Below are 18602 nucleotides of genomic sequence, written 5' to 3' on the forward strand. Positions count from 1 at the left end.
AAAAAATAAAAAACATACAACACGCGCAAACACATAACGGCACGCAGGCCGTATTATGAATTACAACACAATCCAATCATATTGGGTTTTTGGGTCATGACTATCACAAAATTAATATATAATTCAAAATTATATATTTTCATAATTTTCTATAATTTTAAAATTAATTTTTTACAATTTTTACGAGTAAAATTTCCCGGCGATCCCGTTTAGCGGTTTCGGGCGCAATCGCGGAACGGATCCCCTTGCGGGGCCAGGGGCAGCGCCCCTACCCGCTATCTAACTATCGCGAGGGTTCCTTTGCGATCCTACAGCGCCTTAGCCCGCTGTTCCAAAACAATTTGGGACGAAACCTTTGAGAAGAATTTTCCCGGCGGTCCCGATTAGCGATTTCGGGCGCAATCACGAAGCAAATCCCCTTGCGGGGTTAGGGGGAGTGCCCCTACCCACGATCTAACCATCGTGAGTTACTCCTAAGCGATCCTACAGCGCCTTCGCTCGCTGTCCCAAACGGATTTGGGTCGAAACATCACCGTTTTGGAAAAATCTTCCAGGTAGTCGAAGCCTACAAGCGTCTAAACACTTGTGCTTCGATTACTCGGGAAAAATACTCATAAAAACCCAAAAATCATAATTTTACAGAAAATTACAAAAACTTTAGTTTTCATAAAACCAAAAAATAAACTCGTACAAGCCTTGCACGTGGCTCTGATACCACTGTTGGGTTCTTCGGGTCGCGAAAACCGCTTTTCGCGTCGCGGAAACCCCGAATCACCCAAAGTCGTAGATCCGTGCAAGGAAAAACCGAACAAAAATTACGAGTACGAGTTTCAAAAACCTTTAGATCTACTCCTAGATCTATGTGTTGAGAAGTATACCTTGAAGCGTGCCCTTTCGCGTTCCCGCTCGTCCAAGGAGTTGTCGGATCTCTAGACCATCAAGCGTCGGTCCTCTAGAAGTATCCACACGGACACGTAGGTGGAGAAAACCTCACACAAAGGTGTGCTAGCACCTTGGTAAGATTCGGCCAAGCAAGGAGGAGAGGGAGAGGAAGAAGGAAGAAGATACACACTTGAATGGAAAAATGAATTCACCATTCAAACCAAAGTGGCCGACCACTCTTCATTGTGAAACTCCCAAATTAATTGCATTAATTGCAATTAATATGAAGTCATTAAAGAGAATGGCTTTGTAACTTCCATGAGGTGGCACCCATGATGATGTGGAGTAACATCATTGGTCCACATCAATGCCAACTCACCAATGAGGTGGCATAAAGTCAAGTCTAACTTGACTTTTAATCTTCCTCTCAAGTCAAGTCAAACTTGACCAAATCTCATCCATGGTTGATCGAACCCAACCATTTGATTCAAGCCAACTTAATATAATGAATCTAATTCATTTAATTAAATTGATTCAATGAGTCAAAATCTAAATTAGACTCATTGAACACATGAATCAACTTGAGTCGAACTCAAGTTAGCCCAATTAGGATTACTCTTAATTCAATTTGATTCATCAAATGAATCTAATCCTCTTGGTTCATCATATGATCCTAATCTCCATCTAATTGTCCTAAGTGTGTGACCCTATAGGTTCTTGTAACGTTGGCAATGCCCTAAACCCATTTAGGAGCATAAGTAATGAGCGGTATCTAGCAATACATCATTACTACCCAAGTTATAAGAATGTCGAAATCCGACATCACCTTGTGACTACTAATTGTGACTCCTCACAATATATGACAAGTGTCCTTCTATCCTAGACATCTAGATTGGTCAATGTGAGGCATAGACCGTGTCATCCTCTGACCAATCTAAATCTTGAACTCCAAGTAGACTCACTCGATCAAATGAGCTCAACATCTAATGTTGACTCATTTGGGCATGACCATGCACTTAGTGGTCTCACTCTATCAAGAATACCGATGTCGCTCCCGTCATATGGGAGGGATAGATCCCATCTACATCACTCACATCTCATTCGTTATATACCCAGTAATCGCCTTTATAGTCCACCCGATTACGGTGACGTTTGACGAAACCAAAGTACATAACTCCTTATGTAGGGATCCATGGTGACTTCAGGTCTAAGGACTAATAGTCATACTAATAGCCACATGAGAAAGTATATGACACTCATATAACGATCCATGATACTTTCTCATGGCGGGTCATTCAGTATACATTCTCCAATGTATACCCATGTGTCAGCTTGATATCTCTATATCCATGACTTGTGAGATCAAGTCATCGAGCTGACCTACATGCTAGTCTTATTGCATTAACATTGTCCCTGAATGTTAATACTCGACTAGGAATGATTTAAAGTAGTGTTCCCTATATCATCTCACTATCGATTCAACTAATCGATTGATATAGGTATGAACCTTCTACTCAAGGACGCTATTATACTTAGTCTATTTGGCACTAATACAAATAAGTATAATAACCAAACAAATGCCTTTATTAATATACAAGAATATGATACAATGAGTCTATACAATCATCAAATGATTGGCTCTAGGGCTCTAACTAACAGAAGGTCCATGCACTTATTCTACAACATGAGAGTTAAAGTGATGTGGCAGCCAACAGAAATAATGCTGGACATGTTGTGAATTTTGCATAACCCAAGACACAAAATCAGATTGGTTCTCGACGGGTCACCGAGGCAAAATCTCACCGCTCGACGGGCAGCAAAAGACTCTTCTGTACCAACTGTGAAATGGATGGGTATACCATATATCGATCGTTGCTTCTATATTCATGGTTTTCCTCCGGGGCACAGATATCATGGCAAAGACATTAAATCGAAAGGCAAAAAATCTATAAATTCCTCTGTTGTTCCCAATATGGAGATGAGTGAAACCAAGCAGTTGACAACAAAAGAATATGATCAGATTATGGCCCTCCTTTGCAAAGACATCGGTAACACTGAACCTCTTATCAATTCCTCAGGTATCGATTCCATTTATGCAAATAATACATGGATTTTGGACAGTGGTGCTACTGATCACATATGTAATACTCTACCTACTGCAATTAAATTTTTCTCTAAACATGTTGTTGTGCAACTACCAAATGGAGGACATGCAGAGATAAAATCTATCAGGTCTAAGAAATTAAGCAACAATATGACGGTCGAGAATGCACTCTATGTTCCAAAATTCAAGTTAAACTTGCTTTCAATTAGCAAACTTACACAGGCTTTAGGTTGCAAAGTGACATTTTACCTTGATTCTTGTGTAATGCAGGATTTAACTACGAAGAAGACGATTGGGTTCGGTAAACAGAATAATGGCTTGTATTACCTTACAATGAAGTCGATACCTCACCTTTGCAGCACCATCAACCATACATCCAACCTCTGGCATAAACGTGTTGGGCATCCCTCTGTTCATCCACTCTGGTCATTATCTAAAACTATTCCAGATATTTCTTTAGAATCAAGCAATGTTTGTGATATTTGTCATTTAACAAAACAATCTTGTTTACCTTTTCCATTAGTAATATTTCTAGTCATGAACCTTTTGATCTAATATATTGTGATATTTGGGGACCCCATAGAATCCACTCCTATTATGGAGCAAAATATTTTTTGACAATTGTTGATGATTATTCTCGTTATACCTGGGTTCATCTCATGCGTCAAAAGTCTGAAGTTCAATCAATCATCAAGAATTTTTTTCTCTTGGGTCAAAACACGACATAATCGCCAAGTCAAAACATTAAGATCTGATAATGGGCTAGAATTTCTTTCTTTGCAAACCTTCTTTGATGGCAATGACACAAATTTTCATCGATCTTATACTTGCACACCCCAACAAAATAGGGTAGTTGAACGTAAACATCGTCATCTCTTAAATGTAGCCCGTGTCATTCGCTTTCAAGCTAATCTTCCTTTGAAATTTTGGGGGGAACACATTAAAACAACATGTTATCTTGTTAATCGTTTACCCACACCATTTTTATCAAATAAAACACCATATGAAAATTACATAATAAAATACCCTCTTATTCCCACTTACGTGTCTATGGTTGTCTTTGTTTTGTCACAAATCTACAACCCACTCATAAATTCGATGCTCGTGCACGACGTTGTATTTTTCTTGGGTATCCACCAAGGCAAAAAGGGTATCTTCTCTATGATTTGGCTGACAAAAAAATGATTACTTCTCGAGATGTCATATTTTATGAAAATATTTTTTTCCATACTCAACCACGTCATATGATGACCAAGACGATATGTCAGTTTTGCCAAAGCCTGTCAATAACGACATAGAGATACCTTTAATCACTCAACCTACACAAGATATCAATAATCCTACTCATAGCCACATTGATCTCCAACCCAATAACATGCCTACACACAATCCGAACACACAAGAACAACCACATCAACCGAATGAAATTTCTCTACAGCCAGAATCACTACTCCGAAGATCTACTAGACCTAGTTGCACACCATCCCACTTTCGAGAATATCAAGTCAACCATACTCTGCCAGCCACTACCTCGTCTCTTCTGGTTAAATCCAGCACTCAACATCTATTATCAAGGTATGTGTCATATTGTAATCTTTCTCCTTCACACCGTACTTTTATCTATAATGTTTCTCACTTGGTCGAGCCAGAAACATATGAGCAGGCATGTAAAGACCAAAAAAGGATCGAAGTGATGAATACTGAAATTTCTACACTGGAAGCAAATAAGACTTGGTCCCTTGTTCCTCTTCTCACAGGACATCGCCCATTGGATGCAAATGGGTATACAAGATCAAGTACAACTCTAATGGTACTGTTGAAAGATATAAAGTCCGTCTGGTTGCCAAAGGATACACCCAGCGAGAAGGTATTGATTACAATGAAACATTTGCTCCAGTTGCAAAACTCACCACTCTTCGATGCATACTAGCTATCGCATCTGTTCGTGGTTGGGCCCTTCACCAAATGATGTTCAAAATGCATTTTTACATAGCGACCTTGTGGAAGAAGTCTATATGCAACCACCGCTTGGTTTTCATCGACAGAGGGAGTCACTTGTATATCGACTTCATAAATCCCTTTACAGATTAAATCAAGCGTCAAGATCATGGTTTCAAAAGTTTCTTTCTGCCATTACCAAGTTTGGTTTCCAACAATCACGGGTTGATTACTCACTCTTCACACAGGTGTGTGTAAATTCCTTTACAATCATCTTGCTATATGTTGATGATATGATTATAGCATGGAATGATCAAAAGACCATCAACAATGTGAAAGTTTTTCTTGCAACTTGCTTTAAATTGAAAGGACATTGGAATGTTAAAATATTTCCTTGGAATTTAAGTAGCTCGTTCTAAAATGGGCATTTCCATCAACCAACACAAATACACACTCGATCTTCTTCAAGAAGCAGGATTGCTTGGTGCAAAACCTGCTAAGTTTCCCATGGAACAATCCTTGAAGCTCACCTTAAATAATGGCAACTTACTCAAAGATCCGATGCATTATCGACGATTGATAGGAAAGTTGATCTACCTAACCATCACAAGACCAGAAATTTCATTTCCAGTCAATACTCTTAGTCAATTTATGCAAGAACCTAAACAACCTCACCTTGATGCAGTTCATCGATTACTTCGATATTTAAAAGGTACACCAGGACAAGGATTATTTTTTCCTTCTAAAGGTGATTTAAGTTTGGTCGGGTTCTACGATGCAAACTGGGTGGAGACATTTCTACACGGCGATCAGTCACTGGTTATTGTATTTTTCTTGGAAAAGTTCTTATCTCATGGAAAAGTAAGAAACAAGCCACTGTGTCTAAGTCTTCAACTGAGGTAGAATATAGATCCATGGCTTCCACTACTTGTGAACTAACTTGGTTAAGGTACTTATTACGAGATTTGGGTATTAATCATCAATAGTCAGTACTTTTATATTGTGATAATCAAGCAGCTATGCACATCGTTGCCAATCCGATTTTTCATGAAAAGACAAAACACATTGAGATAGACTGTCACATTGTCCGTGAGCGAATCGAAAAAGGAGAAATTAAGACTGCTTATGTGCCAAGTGAAAATCAGATCGCAGACATATTCACCAAGGCATTGGGTGAATCTCCATTTTGCACACTTGTTCACAAGCTAGGCATTCTTGACATCCACGCTCCAACTTGAGAGGGGGTATTAAAGAAATAATTCTAATTGATTGACGAAATGATTTTGATTGATTGACCAAATCAATTTAATTAAATGTGGTTTACTAAATATATTCTATGTAATTAATTCATATTAAATTAGGTCTTAGTTTCCTTATTTTATGTATTGAGAAGTTGTATATATTTTTGTAATTGACTATTGTTTGATATACAGGATTAATATAATTTTTCTCCCTACATACTTTCATATTTTTCACTAAGCTTCGACAACAATTTATCCATCACCTAAGTCATTAAAGGGTTTTTTTTTAAAAAAAAAACATGTCTTTAATTTTAAAATAATCAAAATGGTTTTTGAATTTTATCAAAATTTTCCAAAATATATTTATTTAATAAAAGTGATTATTGATCTTTTTCATTTTTCAAATACCTTGAGAAATTATAAATATAAATTTAAGCTTTCATTTTATCAACATAATTATTTTTTATTTATTAAAATAAGTTTTTTACTAATCAAACTAATAAAGCTTGTAAAATTAATTTTCTATAAATTTAGATTTATTCCCTTTTTATTTTATGGTTGTAATTAATCTTATATTATGCTAAAAATTATCAACATGATTAATTTTATGGTCAAATACTTTATAAAAATATAAAATTGTTTTTAAAAAATATAAAAGTTTATATATCTTCATAGAATTGCTTTCTGTTTATTTTCTAAAATGAAGATTTATTTAGGTTAAGCGATTTTTAAATAAATTATAGCAAAGAGATTTATTTTTTATTAAATTTATTTTATCAAAGTAATTATATAAAAAAAAACATATTTAAGTGCTCTTTTAATTAAAAGCGAAAATAAAACTCTTTTTAAATATTTTTAATAACTAAAAATATCCTTTTAATTTTAAATAAAAAACTAAAATTATTAAAATTATTTTTTTCATATAATTTGAGGACGGGCCGTCAAAAATGGTGAGTATAAAGTTTTTTTTTAATTCTTTTGGCTACAACATGAGCGGTTGGATGGTATTAAATAAATATTAATTCTTCTGTTCTTTATATGTATACAATTTCTCTTGGGTTCTCGGCCCCACTCAGTCCTTATTATTATTTTTTTAATATATATATATTTTTTTAAAAAAAATAATCAACGACCCCTATATATTTTTTATCTCAAAAATACTTTTATTCTAATATATTACAATATCGATTAGAATAATGATGCTATATATATATATCATTTTAATTGGTCGGCATTTGAGTTCATGAATCTACAAATTTGGTCATACTAAATTTTGTAGTATTCTAAAGTGAAATAGTTAAAACAAAGATATTTAATTCTTTTGAATACATTGACTAGTATTGTTATTTTGTATATTGTGTTGGACGATTTCAAGTCAACAATAGCCACAAGTGTTTACATTTGACGCGCATTAAATAAAATGGACAATGAAATATTAAATTATGCAATTTACTTACATGGCTTAGTCAAATAATTAAACTAATAAATTATGTTAAATTTTAATAAACATCTTTGCAAGTTTTAGAGACGTATTTTAAGTGCACACTTGTGGACGGCAAAAATATTATACTAGCGAAAAAAAACTTTCAAAGAGAAAACAATTTAAGTAAAATATATTCACAACAACAACAACAAAAAAAACTATTACAGAATATTTTTTTTTTTTGGTACTTCATAGTCAAATGAAACTGCTCCAAGAATAAATTAGAACTTAAAATTTGTTATTCTACTTGTCGTTTCACGACTGTCTCATCTTATTAAGAGAGAATAAATTAGAAAATCAAACTAAGAATATTTCAGTGAACTTTATTAAGAATCGGTTTTTAACTTAATTGTATAAATCTATCATTTAATAATTAACACGGTTATGCCCTGAGAATGAAAGGAACTTTAACTAGATCATAAAAAAGGGAATTTAATGATTATGAATCCCAAAAATTCATGTGACGATTGGGGTTCCTTTCTTAACTCTAAAGTAATGTTTTGAGTCTTCGCATGACATGTGATGCAGCTTTGATTGGATCCTAATTAATGATAAAAAATAAATTATAAATATTAATTTTATGTATTCAATTTTTACTCTCTAGCCACTCCGAATGATAAACTTCTGGCCCCACTAATAAATTATCAAATAAATTAAATAAATTCGAAAAGCACAGATAAGATCACGAGAGGTTCTAACTTTATTAGTAATTCGAACTCTACATAAATTCAAAAATGTCCAGTTTAATTTTTAAATCCTCATTATATGGAAAAGAAAATCTGATATATATTCCATCCAATTGAGTACCATTTAAAGAAAATCTAATATATTTTTTATGAGAAAAAAGAATCGTGCTCAATTTGATAAAAATATACTAAAATGAGTATAATTCGACTTAAAATTAACACTTTATACTAAAATCAAATATATTTTCTATCAAAATTGCCCTCATATTTTTTAGATATAAATAGTTTAAAAATGAGTATAATTTCTGTTAATTTCAGTACTTTAAACTAGAATCGAGTATATTTTATATTAAATTGAGCATAACTTTTTTCCTGCTTAATATAATTATTCCTAAATTCAACATCATTTAAAGAAAATTTAGTATATTTTCCATCCAATTGAGTATCATTTAAAGAAAATTTAGTATATTTTCTATCTAATTGAAGTGAAAAAAGAATCGTACTTAATTTGATAGAAAATATACTAGATTCTAGTTTAATGTACTAAATTTAGGAGGAATTATACTCATTTTAGATTTTTTATACTTAAAAATATTAGGAGTAATTAGGTAAATATTTTTTTACTAGGAAGTGGAAACAAAAATTTTTACCACTGGGGACTGCATGCAAAATTTTATTTGCTAATAGGGACAACATGCAAATTTTTCCTAATTTCTTCAGCTTTATCATAATTCGACTCTTACTTAATCGTACAAACTTACAATATGATAATCAATTCAAATATGTCCCGAGCCAAAAATAATAATAATAATAATAATAATAATAATAATAAAATAAAATAAAAGTCTAGATCCACTTTACCACCACTCATATGGTAAAAAAATCGATTCGTTTACCTCAGTACTTCCGTCAATCTGTCCTTAAACTAACATAGAGGAAATAAATCACAAGTAACTACTAGTTATTAATACAAATGACCAAGATATAAAAAAAAGACATATTCATAAGTGTCGAATTTTAACCTAAAACGTTATATGATAATATCACATGCCTCACCTATCGTACTCTTTTAAGGGACACTTTACAACTAACTATGATGACAAAAGACGAATACACTCATCCTCAGCGCCCCAGCCAATATGTTTCAGGGTCAACACGGAGGAGGTAAATCACGGACGGTTACTAGCCTTTGAAATAATGACTAGTACATAAGAGAGATATTTATCATGATAAAATCGAGATTCAAACTCCGAATATCATGATGATAACACCTCATATGTTAGTCATCAGACCATCTTAAGGAGACCACTTTACAACCAACAGTGCCGCGATGTGTTGTTGTTTATGAGGTTGAAATATAGTTTGATTAATTGTGGAGTAGATTGATAATTATAAAGCAGGATGGGTTTTTCTTAATATTTTACTTTTAAGTAAATATCAAAAAAAAAAAATTGGGGTTTGCTGAAATAAGTACCCTCCCGCTTTACATTGGGCGTGGAGGCGGCTTTATTAGTGGATTGCTAGTTGGCAGATAAACTAAAATAAAAATAAAAATATTGAAAAACTTCAGCTTTCAGGGAACCTTCTTAAAAGAGGCAACTCCATTGGATCGCATTACTCATCCAAGCTTGTTGTTTGTGTTCTTCTTTACTTTCTCCTCTGTCGCGTCGCCTTTCACAGCTCACCGCCACCCCATTACCATCTTTGCTTGTTCTGTGGGTGCACAGGTAGCCTTTTTTCGTCTCCTCCTTATCTGTTTCCTTCTTTTTCTGTACTCTTCCGGCCATCAATTACTTTCACATTTCGCCGCAGGAGTTGTGAAACAGAGAGCAGGGGGAGCGAGGCGTCGAAGGGGGAGAAGAACGATGCTGGGTGGAATTCTAGGTGGGAAATTCTTCAACAAATGGTAAGAAGTAATTCTGTTTCTTGGTAAAGTTTGGAGCTTTTGTTCTCGGTGGTGGATATTCACGATGGATCGACTGGGCGGCAGCAAGCACTCGGCGAAGAACATAAGGGCGAGGATTGGGCCGATACGAAGTAAGAAACAGGCCACGGTGCGGTGGCTCAAGAAGGACGTCGCCGACCTCATCGCCGCCGGCCACGAAGAGAACGCGTACGGAAGGGTAAGAGTTTCTTTTCGCTTTCAAGAAATTGCTAATAATGAAGTTTTTTGTCTTTGAAATTAAAAAAAAAAAGAAGAAGAAGAGGAAATTGGATGAATGCGAAGGTTCCCCCTTTCCTCCAGCTCATTTTGGCGTAGGTTTCCTTGAAAGATCTGTCGCCACTGTAGTTCCTGTGTTTTTTGTTTAATCATTAAGAGATCGAGTAAAGGGCTGGTTTCTAAGCGCTTCCAAATTGGAGGATTTGCGCTCAGGGCATTTGTTCAATTTCCGTTCAAAAATGAGAGGATAAAAAAACTTGTTTTTAACATTCCTGCATTCTTGATTGTTTGGTTTCGCCCTTGATGTTTCGATGTTAAAAAGAGTTGCTTTAGAGCATTTTATATCTGATATTTCTGTTCTCAATTTGCTTGGCTTATTTATTTCTTCTAGCTTTCTTTTAAATATTATATATTTACTTTTGGTCTTAGCAGTTTTCTCCTCGCGCGCAATAGGAAGGCTGCATTATTTTGTTTATTTGTTGCAAATCAGCATAGAGGGAAGATAACTTCCATAATATAAAAATTTTGGGCTGATAGGAAATTGGTAGATTTTAGTTTGACCTTTTGGGTTTAGGTTTACTTCATCAAGTTAGGTCCTCCTACCAGTTAAACTTTATTTGGGCTTGGTTTAACCACTTTTCTATGAATGTTGATGACTTCCAGCATGATTTATAAACGACAAAAACTGTTGCCATCAAGTATTCAACATCACTGATGAAATGATCTGTCTTTGTAAGTGTCTATGGTGCAGTTCAACTAATTTGTTTCATGCTGAGTAGATTTTTCACTATCTTATATTCATAAATCTTTAAGCAACATCAATAATTACTGATATTGCTCCAATGGCCAATCTATAACGATTTATACTGCATTCCGTTTTCTAACCCTTTTTTGAGTTCTGAAACAAATTGTTCATATTGTTTCTTCTTTTGCTTCTTGTCACAGATTGATGCTCTCATGGTTGAGATAAACAACGCATCGTGCTATGACATAATAGATCAGTGCTGCGAGTACGTCTTGAGCCATCTTCCAGATCTGCAGGAGCAGAGGTATAGAGCTTTCATGCATTTAGCTGTATACCTATCCAAAGATGCGATACAATACTTCATGTCTTCTGATAGTAGATAAACAATAACTTATTACCTTAACCATACAACTTTTGCCTTATTCTATCTATTTAAGCTCAGGTCCTTGAGATCTTACTAAGAATTTTAGTTTTCTTTTTCTTGTAAAAAACTGAAACTACCTACTGTGAACTTGTAGGAATCTGTTTTTTATTGCAGAATTAAACTGATCCTTGCTGCTAAAAGATATATCTACTAGATGAATTTGCTTTTGATTTTCCATCCCTTTGTCAGATTTATAGTTGTTAGGAGTTTTGCTCTCTTTTGAACAAAAAAAGTTGATTGTCTGTTTTAGCGTACTCACAAGCCGAATTGAAATACTATTTCAGAAATTTGGTCATCTTTTGGTGATATACCGACATTGATTTTGCAATGAGGAGAAAAGATTGTTAATCTTCATGTCTTTTTTACTTCTGATAATTGGCTATCCTTTGTCACTTACCTTTTTATTGATTAGATTACTGAATGCAGTTTTTGTGTTTCTTCTTATAGGGAATGCCCTCAAGAAGCCATGGAAGCAATAGCAACTCTAATTTTTGCTGCTGCGAGATTTTCAGATTTACCTGAGTTGTGTGATCTCAGGCATGTGTTTACAGACCGATATGGGAGTTCATTGGGCCTATCTATAAATGCTGAGGTGTTAATCCTTCGCCATATTGTAAAGAAAATGGAAATTGTTAATTTCTTTCTTCCTCTAATCTTTGTTAATTTTTTGTCCAGTTCGTTGACAAAATTCAAAAGAAGTCATTTTCACGAGAAATGAAGTTGCAGCTAATGCAAAGGATTGCTGAAGAGTTCTCTGTGAGATGGGATTGTAAAAGACTTGAGCACCAATCAAGCAGCAATGCTAAACCTGCACCTGTAAGATTTTCTGAGCCTATTGATTTTTCTGTCTGCCTATTATGTAATCTGTTTTGCATTATACAATAACAATGTCGCGTGAAGAAGTTGTGTTTAAGAAACCCTAACTATTTCTGCAGGCTAAACTGAGAAGAGCTACTACTGCTCCAGATACTAGAAACAAGGAAGCATCACCAGTTCAGGTGGCAAGGAAAGAACCAGTTCAGGCTGCAAGGAAAGAACCAGTTCAGGTTGGAACCAAAGAAGAGGTTCTATCCCTGGAAAGACATCGTTCAAATCCTGCAAGTGTTGCACGAAAAGAGCCAATAGAAGTGGAGCCGAAAGACATTCATGTTGTTTCAACAACCAAAAATGGTACAGTCAGTGATCATGTGAACAATGAGAGATCAGACCCATCCCAGAGCAGCAATGCAGTTCCACCATACATTAAACCAAGAAGAAACAATTATGAAACCCGTAAAGATGATGGGTCTAAAGATGGCCTTCGACCGACAAGGACTATGCAAAATGAGCCGGAGTTCAGTCTAGAGAAACGAGAAATCATCTCGTTGAAATCTTCCAACGCAAAACTAGCTAGTGTAGCTCCTGCAGAAGTTGGTTCGGCAAAATCTCAGAATGCAAAACCAGTTAATGTGGCTCCTGCAGAAGCTGGTTCAGGGATATCCCGGAACGCAAAGCCAGTTGATGTGGCTTGTGATACTAAAACAACTGATGATGGATACTTTGTGCGCAAGAAGGAAGGTAGCAGCATGGCTTCTCCATTCCCTAATTTGAATGGTATCAAAAATGATCACCATGCAGAAGAAAAACATCGCAATCTCCCTGAGTATGATAGGTTGCCTACACAAGAAAGGTTAGACAAGCATTCTATCAGACCAACAAAAACAAATGGTTATGTGATTCCACCTTATGTCAAGCCAAAGATCGATAATGCTCCAACTATGAGTGATACTTCCTCCGAGAGAGACCAACCAGCTCAAAACATATTTCCTTCCCTTAATGACAAGGTTGATGGTAGCAAGGATACAGGCCATTTGAGCAATGGAGTTTCCTATGTCGAGAAGCCCAGGCCAGTGTCTGTGAGGAGGAAAATCCAGAAGCCACCCAGTGTAGACACTGACAAGGGTGTCGTCGATCACAATAAGCCCACAGATAATGCCCTGGGCGGCCAAAGAGACTATGAAGGCCGGCAGAAGACTGATAAAGATGACAAGTATTTTGAAGAAAAGATCACAATTAGAGAGTCAAAAGTACCAATTGATGATGAGATGGAATGTGCAATAGACTATGGCAATCTCTTGCCTCGCCCATTAAATGGACGGAGAAGACATGGCAGTAGGCCTTCTGGTGCTAGCTACAACGAGGAAGAAATAGCCATGGATAAGCTTTTGCGGCACTACTCAAGGAAGGGGACAGCTAAAACACCCAGCAGGGAAAGCATGAGGACCGCAGCTCGTACAACCAGTAGTGTTGATCAAGATAGAGTTGAGTACCCTGGTACTGATGAAACTTATTCGACCTCAAGGAGGACAATTGCTCCATCGCAAAGAACCACTTCACTACCACCGGAACCAGTAAGCACACCTGAAACCAAGGCGCCTGTTCGGGCTACTTCAATGCAGCCTGATCTATCGAATCTCAATGGTGGTCGAGTGCATCCCAACATGCCAGATTACTCTCAGTTGGCTTCACGACTTGCTGCTTTAAGGAACACATGAAATGGTAAGCGCCATGGTATTGCTCTCACACCTACACCCATGGGCACTCTCCTTATTCTTTAGAAACACAATTCCTACCACATTTCAATTGGTTCATTTTCTATATGAACTTGTTTGTCTAATATACTGTAATAGGTTTTTGTCCCTCTTTGTATATGATATTTCTTGAACTGTGTTTTCATTTTTGTGAAACCATGCTTCAGATGAGTTGAATACAATGAACCAGCATCCTTGCTGTCTTCCTCTTGCTTGTAGCGACTTGTTAACAATCAGTTGAGTAGATTTGATGAATGATGCGGTAATGATGAAGGATCTCATCCCGTTGTCATGGTGGATCTCAAAGTAAAGACGGTCAATGTTCAGAAGTCATCGTCCGATCGAACGAGTATGTCCCGACCGGGAAGAGAAAGGCCCGATTCGATATCACCTTGGACTCGACTATGCGCTGAGCACCCAACACTCAAATAAGGGGACGACAAAGCAGTATCACCTTGGACTTGGACATCAGCCGAGCACATAGACAGTGGATTTTCGGCCGAGCGGCTATCTTGCTCGGCCCGACAACGGACAACATGCGGACAGTGTACCTCCGGACGAGCGGCTATTTTGCTCGGTCCAGCAGCAGGGCAGGCAGACAGTAGACTTCAGGCCGAGTGGCCATCCCGCTCGGCCCGACAACGGACAACATGTGGACAGTGGAATTCCGGCCGAGTGACTATCCCGCTCGGTCGATACAACACTATCTTTCGACATCCTATTGGGAGCTAGCGCCGTTGACAGGCGGCATGGTCAGACAGAAGATCGTACGGCGGAAGCTTCCACTGTCACTTCAAAGATATGCTCGGCTCGTCAGGGACACTTTACTGACACGTTTTCCAAGAGAAACTTTGAGATGCGTGCTTGCTTTGGGAAGCGTGCACACGTGTTACCGAAGTCCTATATAAAGGGGGGTCCAAGCATCGGTGAAGGTATGTGATATTTCACTATTGTGCTACAGTTCTTGTTGCTCGCTTATTGTTTCTTCTTCTTCGTCGGAGACTGACTTGAGCATCAGAGGGTCATCGCCGGGATCCCTTCCCTGGCTCGGCACTGACGCTGCTTGTGTTGCATGTCGGAACGAAGTCCATCGAAGGTCAATAGAAGCATCACATCTTCAGCATCCATTTCATCGACTTTCGGACATTATTTTTCGGACAGGATAAACAATGAAGATTGTTGACCATTAATCATTATAAAAACATAAAGAGACCTACTAATTAGAGCGTTCTTTATTATAAAATGATCAACTAGTGAGAAAACGAAGATTATCGCATCCCAACTCTATTAACTATAATACTAACACTACAAATCAAATTATAATTTTAAGTTTAAATTAAATAAATTGAGAGCCTAGTGCGGACAAAACAGGTGGAGCAGTAAAGACGATTTGAGTTGGCGAGTTACGTCGTGCGAATAAGATGGAGCGAACGAACAATCATTCCCTTTTACCAAACTGAAAATATATGAATTATGAAATGCAAAAGGCATTAATATTATTTTACACACCATAGATCTGAATTCCATAGACAATTCCTGAAATGATAACTACAAAATTATAAGCATCAGCTTTGATTGAAATATGAGTGACCATTTGACACTCAAACAAAACATGTTTCAAATTAAAAAAAAATAATAATAATAATACTACGGAGAAGAAAAGCAAGGCTATGGAACACTGCAGCTGCTTGTATCTGCAAATCCTAAAACTCATGTTAGATATTGTCACCGAGCAAAAGAAGATGCAGTGATCTGTCTTAACTAATCATGTTTACTTACCAAAATCTTTAGGACACCTTTTCTTTTCTCACTAGTTTTGATGTGTCTCGTTCATGTTGATATATTGTTGTTTCTTGAATCTTGGTTGCCGGCCATCAGCTTAGAATTAGATGGAAGCTCAGGAGATGCATCAATCCGTGCGCTGTGATTTGCAGCAGCGGTTGCTTCCAGAACAGGCTCTAATGTCCATCTATATGAAGGAGAAGCAAATTTGTCAGTTGAGATTTTGTATCTACGATAAACACCTTCAAAATTATCAGAAACCTTCAATTCTGATCTAAACAAGAGGACTCGAGGATACCCACCCCGTCGGGAAGTTGCTGTCGTAGCGGGCCTCGGCGCGGAGCCACCACAGCAGGACCTTCCTCCCGCAATTTCCCAGCGGCTCAACGAACGAGGCATCCTCCAACAGACACAGCGGGCTGTCGATATCCTCGCCCTTCTTCCCCACCTCGTCGAGGTCCCTCACCCAATCCGGCTTTTCCTTGGCTTCTCTCCACAGCAACCTCGAGTTCAGCATGAACCCCGCCCACTCCATCTTCGCCGGCAGCACGGTCTTGCCGGCTCCGATGAAGGTGGCGCCGGTGTTGGGCAGGGGGTTGTAGGTGTGCCATCCGACCAAGTGGCCCGAGGAGTTGCAAGCAGGGCCTTGGATTGGCACAGGGGACTTGTGATCCTCGCCCCTCGAAGTTGATAGCCCGGTAATGTGAGTGAGGATTCTCATGGAGATGGCGCCCATCCATTTCACTCTCTGCGCCTCGTCGAACAGCTCCATGCTGTGCACATTGCTGTCGTCGGCGAATACCACGATCCCGTCCATTCCCCTGTCTCTCACCACTCTGTTTTATGGAAAAGGCGGTAAAGATCCAAGTTTTATACCGAGGTCCCGATCAAGATCCAATTTTGATTATTTAGAGGGAGAGATAATTCACCTGAGAGCGTGGAGGCGCATACGGGATTCGGTGGTGCGCCAGTAGCGTGAGTCTTCGGGCATGGGATGGGGGAAGGGGACGTGGAGAAAGTGGAGACCGGAGCGGGCGAGGAAGGCGGCGGTGTCATTGGATCGGCTGCTCGCGGCCTCGACGACGAGCCAAGTGAGGGGGAAGGGGACGAGGAGAAGGGAGTGGAGGAGGCCAGTGAGGTGGAGCGTTTGGAAGGTGCGGGCGTATGTGGGCGTGACGACGATCAGCGGCCGTGGACTACGTACGCCGTGCTGCAGCCGCTGCTCCCGCTGCACGCGCTCGATGATCCAGTGCGCCCGCATGGTCTCCTCGGAGTCCGGGTGTGTCCACGGCCGGATGCGGATCCCGTGCCGCCCTACCACGACGCGGCTCTTCATCGAGTTCTGCTCCGCCTCCGGAGGCGGAGGCGGAGAGGAGGCAAGCACGAGAGCTCGCATCTGAGTCGTCGTTGTCGTGGTGTTGGTCACGGCAGCGTGGAGGGCGGGGACGGATGTGAAAACAGAGGAAATTGTCGTTGTGGAGGAAGGAGAAAAGAGCAGGACGAAGACGACACGAGAGAAGCGGAAACCGAGGAAGACACTGATGACACAGCAGACCCCATGGATGACGATCCAGAACGCCGCGGTAGGGGAACGAAAGACGCTCTCGGCAGCGGAAGCAGCGCCGCCGCCGCCTTCTCCGCCTAAGCCAGAATCCGCTTGGCGGTGACTGCCGCGCCGGCTCGGCTGGCTAGTGAGCAAAGATGGCTTCATATATTCGCCTCGATCTCTCCTTATCAGTTATCACCCTTCTTTCTCCTCCTCGATCAATGGTCGCTGGTCAGACAGAAACGGAATCGGAAGAGCTAGATTTAGATCGGCGGTGGACTAATCAATGAGCAAGGAAGAAGCGGAGGAAGAAGAGCAATGCTTACGATTGAAGCGAGGCCATGGTTAACGACAGCAGAAGCAGAGGGAAAGAGGAATCATTGATTATATCTGGTGGAGAAACGAGAAGATGAAATCAAAGCTTATTATTTGCTGTCACCGTTCAGATTTGGCAAGTTGACGCGTGATGCATCCTCTCTTCCTCATTCTTCAAGGCTCGACCAAATTCATGTTTTTTTTTTTTTTTTTTTGCCAATGTAAAACGAATCACTATGATTTTATTTTAAAATTTTGTATGAACTAAACATTGAGTAAAACTTAATCATGTTTTTGCGATTGAGACACCCAACCAGAATTCTTTCGACTGTGGAAAAGTTTAAGACTCGGGTCCCTCGATAACCACCTTCGTCTTTAATCCAGAGACAGAGACATTCTCTAATCCCCTTTCTAACTGCAATGTAATCGTCATTTAAAAGCATTGTTAAGAGTAACAAATGGTAAAGCAAATCACAAGGAAACATGAAATGTTCAAGTGGTTTGGACCTTTCTTCGTTTTTTCAAACAATAAGTTAAGGAAAGTCAACGATGAGCAGCGAGTCGTGCTGGATCCAAGAATCAAGGGGACAGATTTCAAGTTCAGTCGATTTTAAATTGGAATTCGGTAGCCAGAATTAATTGATTTCTCACCCGCCGATTCAAGGACTTGCGGTCCAAAAGTCAAAGTAGGTGGGCATGAATAGTTGCATGCCGTGCACGTAGAT

General features: G+C 38.5%; 2 protein-coding genes across 5 annotated transcripts; one reads left to right on the forward strand and one right to left on the reverse strand.

Annotated features, from left to right (window-relative positions):
• The first annotated feature begins 9919 nt into the window (after window positions 1-9919).
• LOC122014478 lies at window positions 9920-14444 on the forward strand. Its single transcript, XM_042570715.1, has 7 exons — window positions 9920-10061; window positions 10147-10240; window positions 10325-10457; window positions 11441-11544; window positions 12112-12256; window positions 12340-12480; window positions 12600-14444. The coding sequence occupies exons 2-7, from the start codon at window positions 10200-10202 to the stop codon at window positions 14196-14198; spliced, it is 2163 nt and encodes a 720-aa protein (XP_042426649.1). The 5' UTR covers window positions 9920-10061; window positions 10147-10199; the 3' UTR covers window positions 14199-14444.
• A 1261-nt stretch (window positions 14445-15705) lies between these two features.
• LOC122014487 (probable beta-1,4-xylosyltransferase IRX14) lies at window positions 15706-18080 on the reverse strand. 4 transcript variants are annotated; one of them, XR_006120690.1, is made up of 5 exons: window positions 17889-18080; window positions 16946-17790; window positions 16319-16852; window positions 16014-16203; window positions 15706-15928 (listed from the first exon to the last, which is right to left on the reverse strand). XR_006120690.1 is itself a non-coding variant. In XM_042570728.1 (3 exons), the coding sequence occupies exons 1-3, from the start codon at window positions 17725-17727 to the stop codon at window positions 16065-16067; spliced, it is 1455 nt and encodes a 484-aa protein (XP_042426662.1). In that variant the 5' UTR covers window positions 17728-18080; the 3' UTR covers window positions 15706-16064. The 4 variants fall into 4 exon arrangements, 1 of the variants encoding a protein (XP_042426662.1); XR_006120691.1 differs by having other exon boundaries at window positions 15706-15937; window positions 16946-18080; XR_006120687.1 differs by having other exon boundaries at window positions 16946-18079.
• Window positions 18081-18602: the final 522 nt, after the last annotated feature.

This window comes from Zingiber officinale, chromosome 1A, assembly GCF_018446385.1.
Source record: "Zingiber officinale cultivar Zhangliang chromosome 1A, Zo_v1.1, whole genome shotgun sequence".
NCBI classification, from domain to species: Eukaryota; Viridiplantae; Streptophyta; class Magnoliopsida; order Zingiberales; family Zingiberaceae; genus Zingiber; species Zingiber officinale.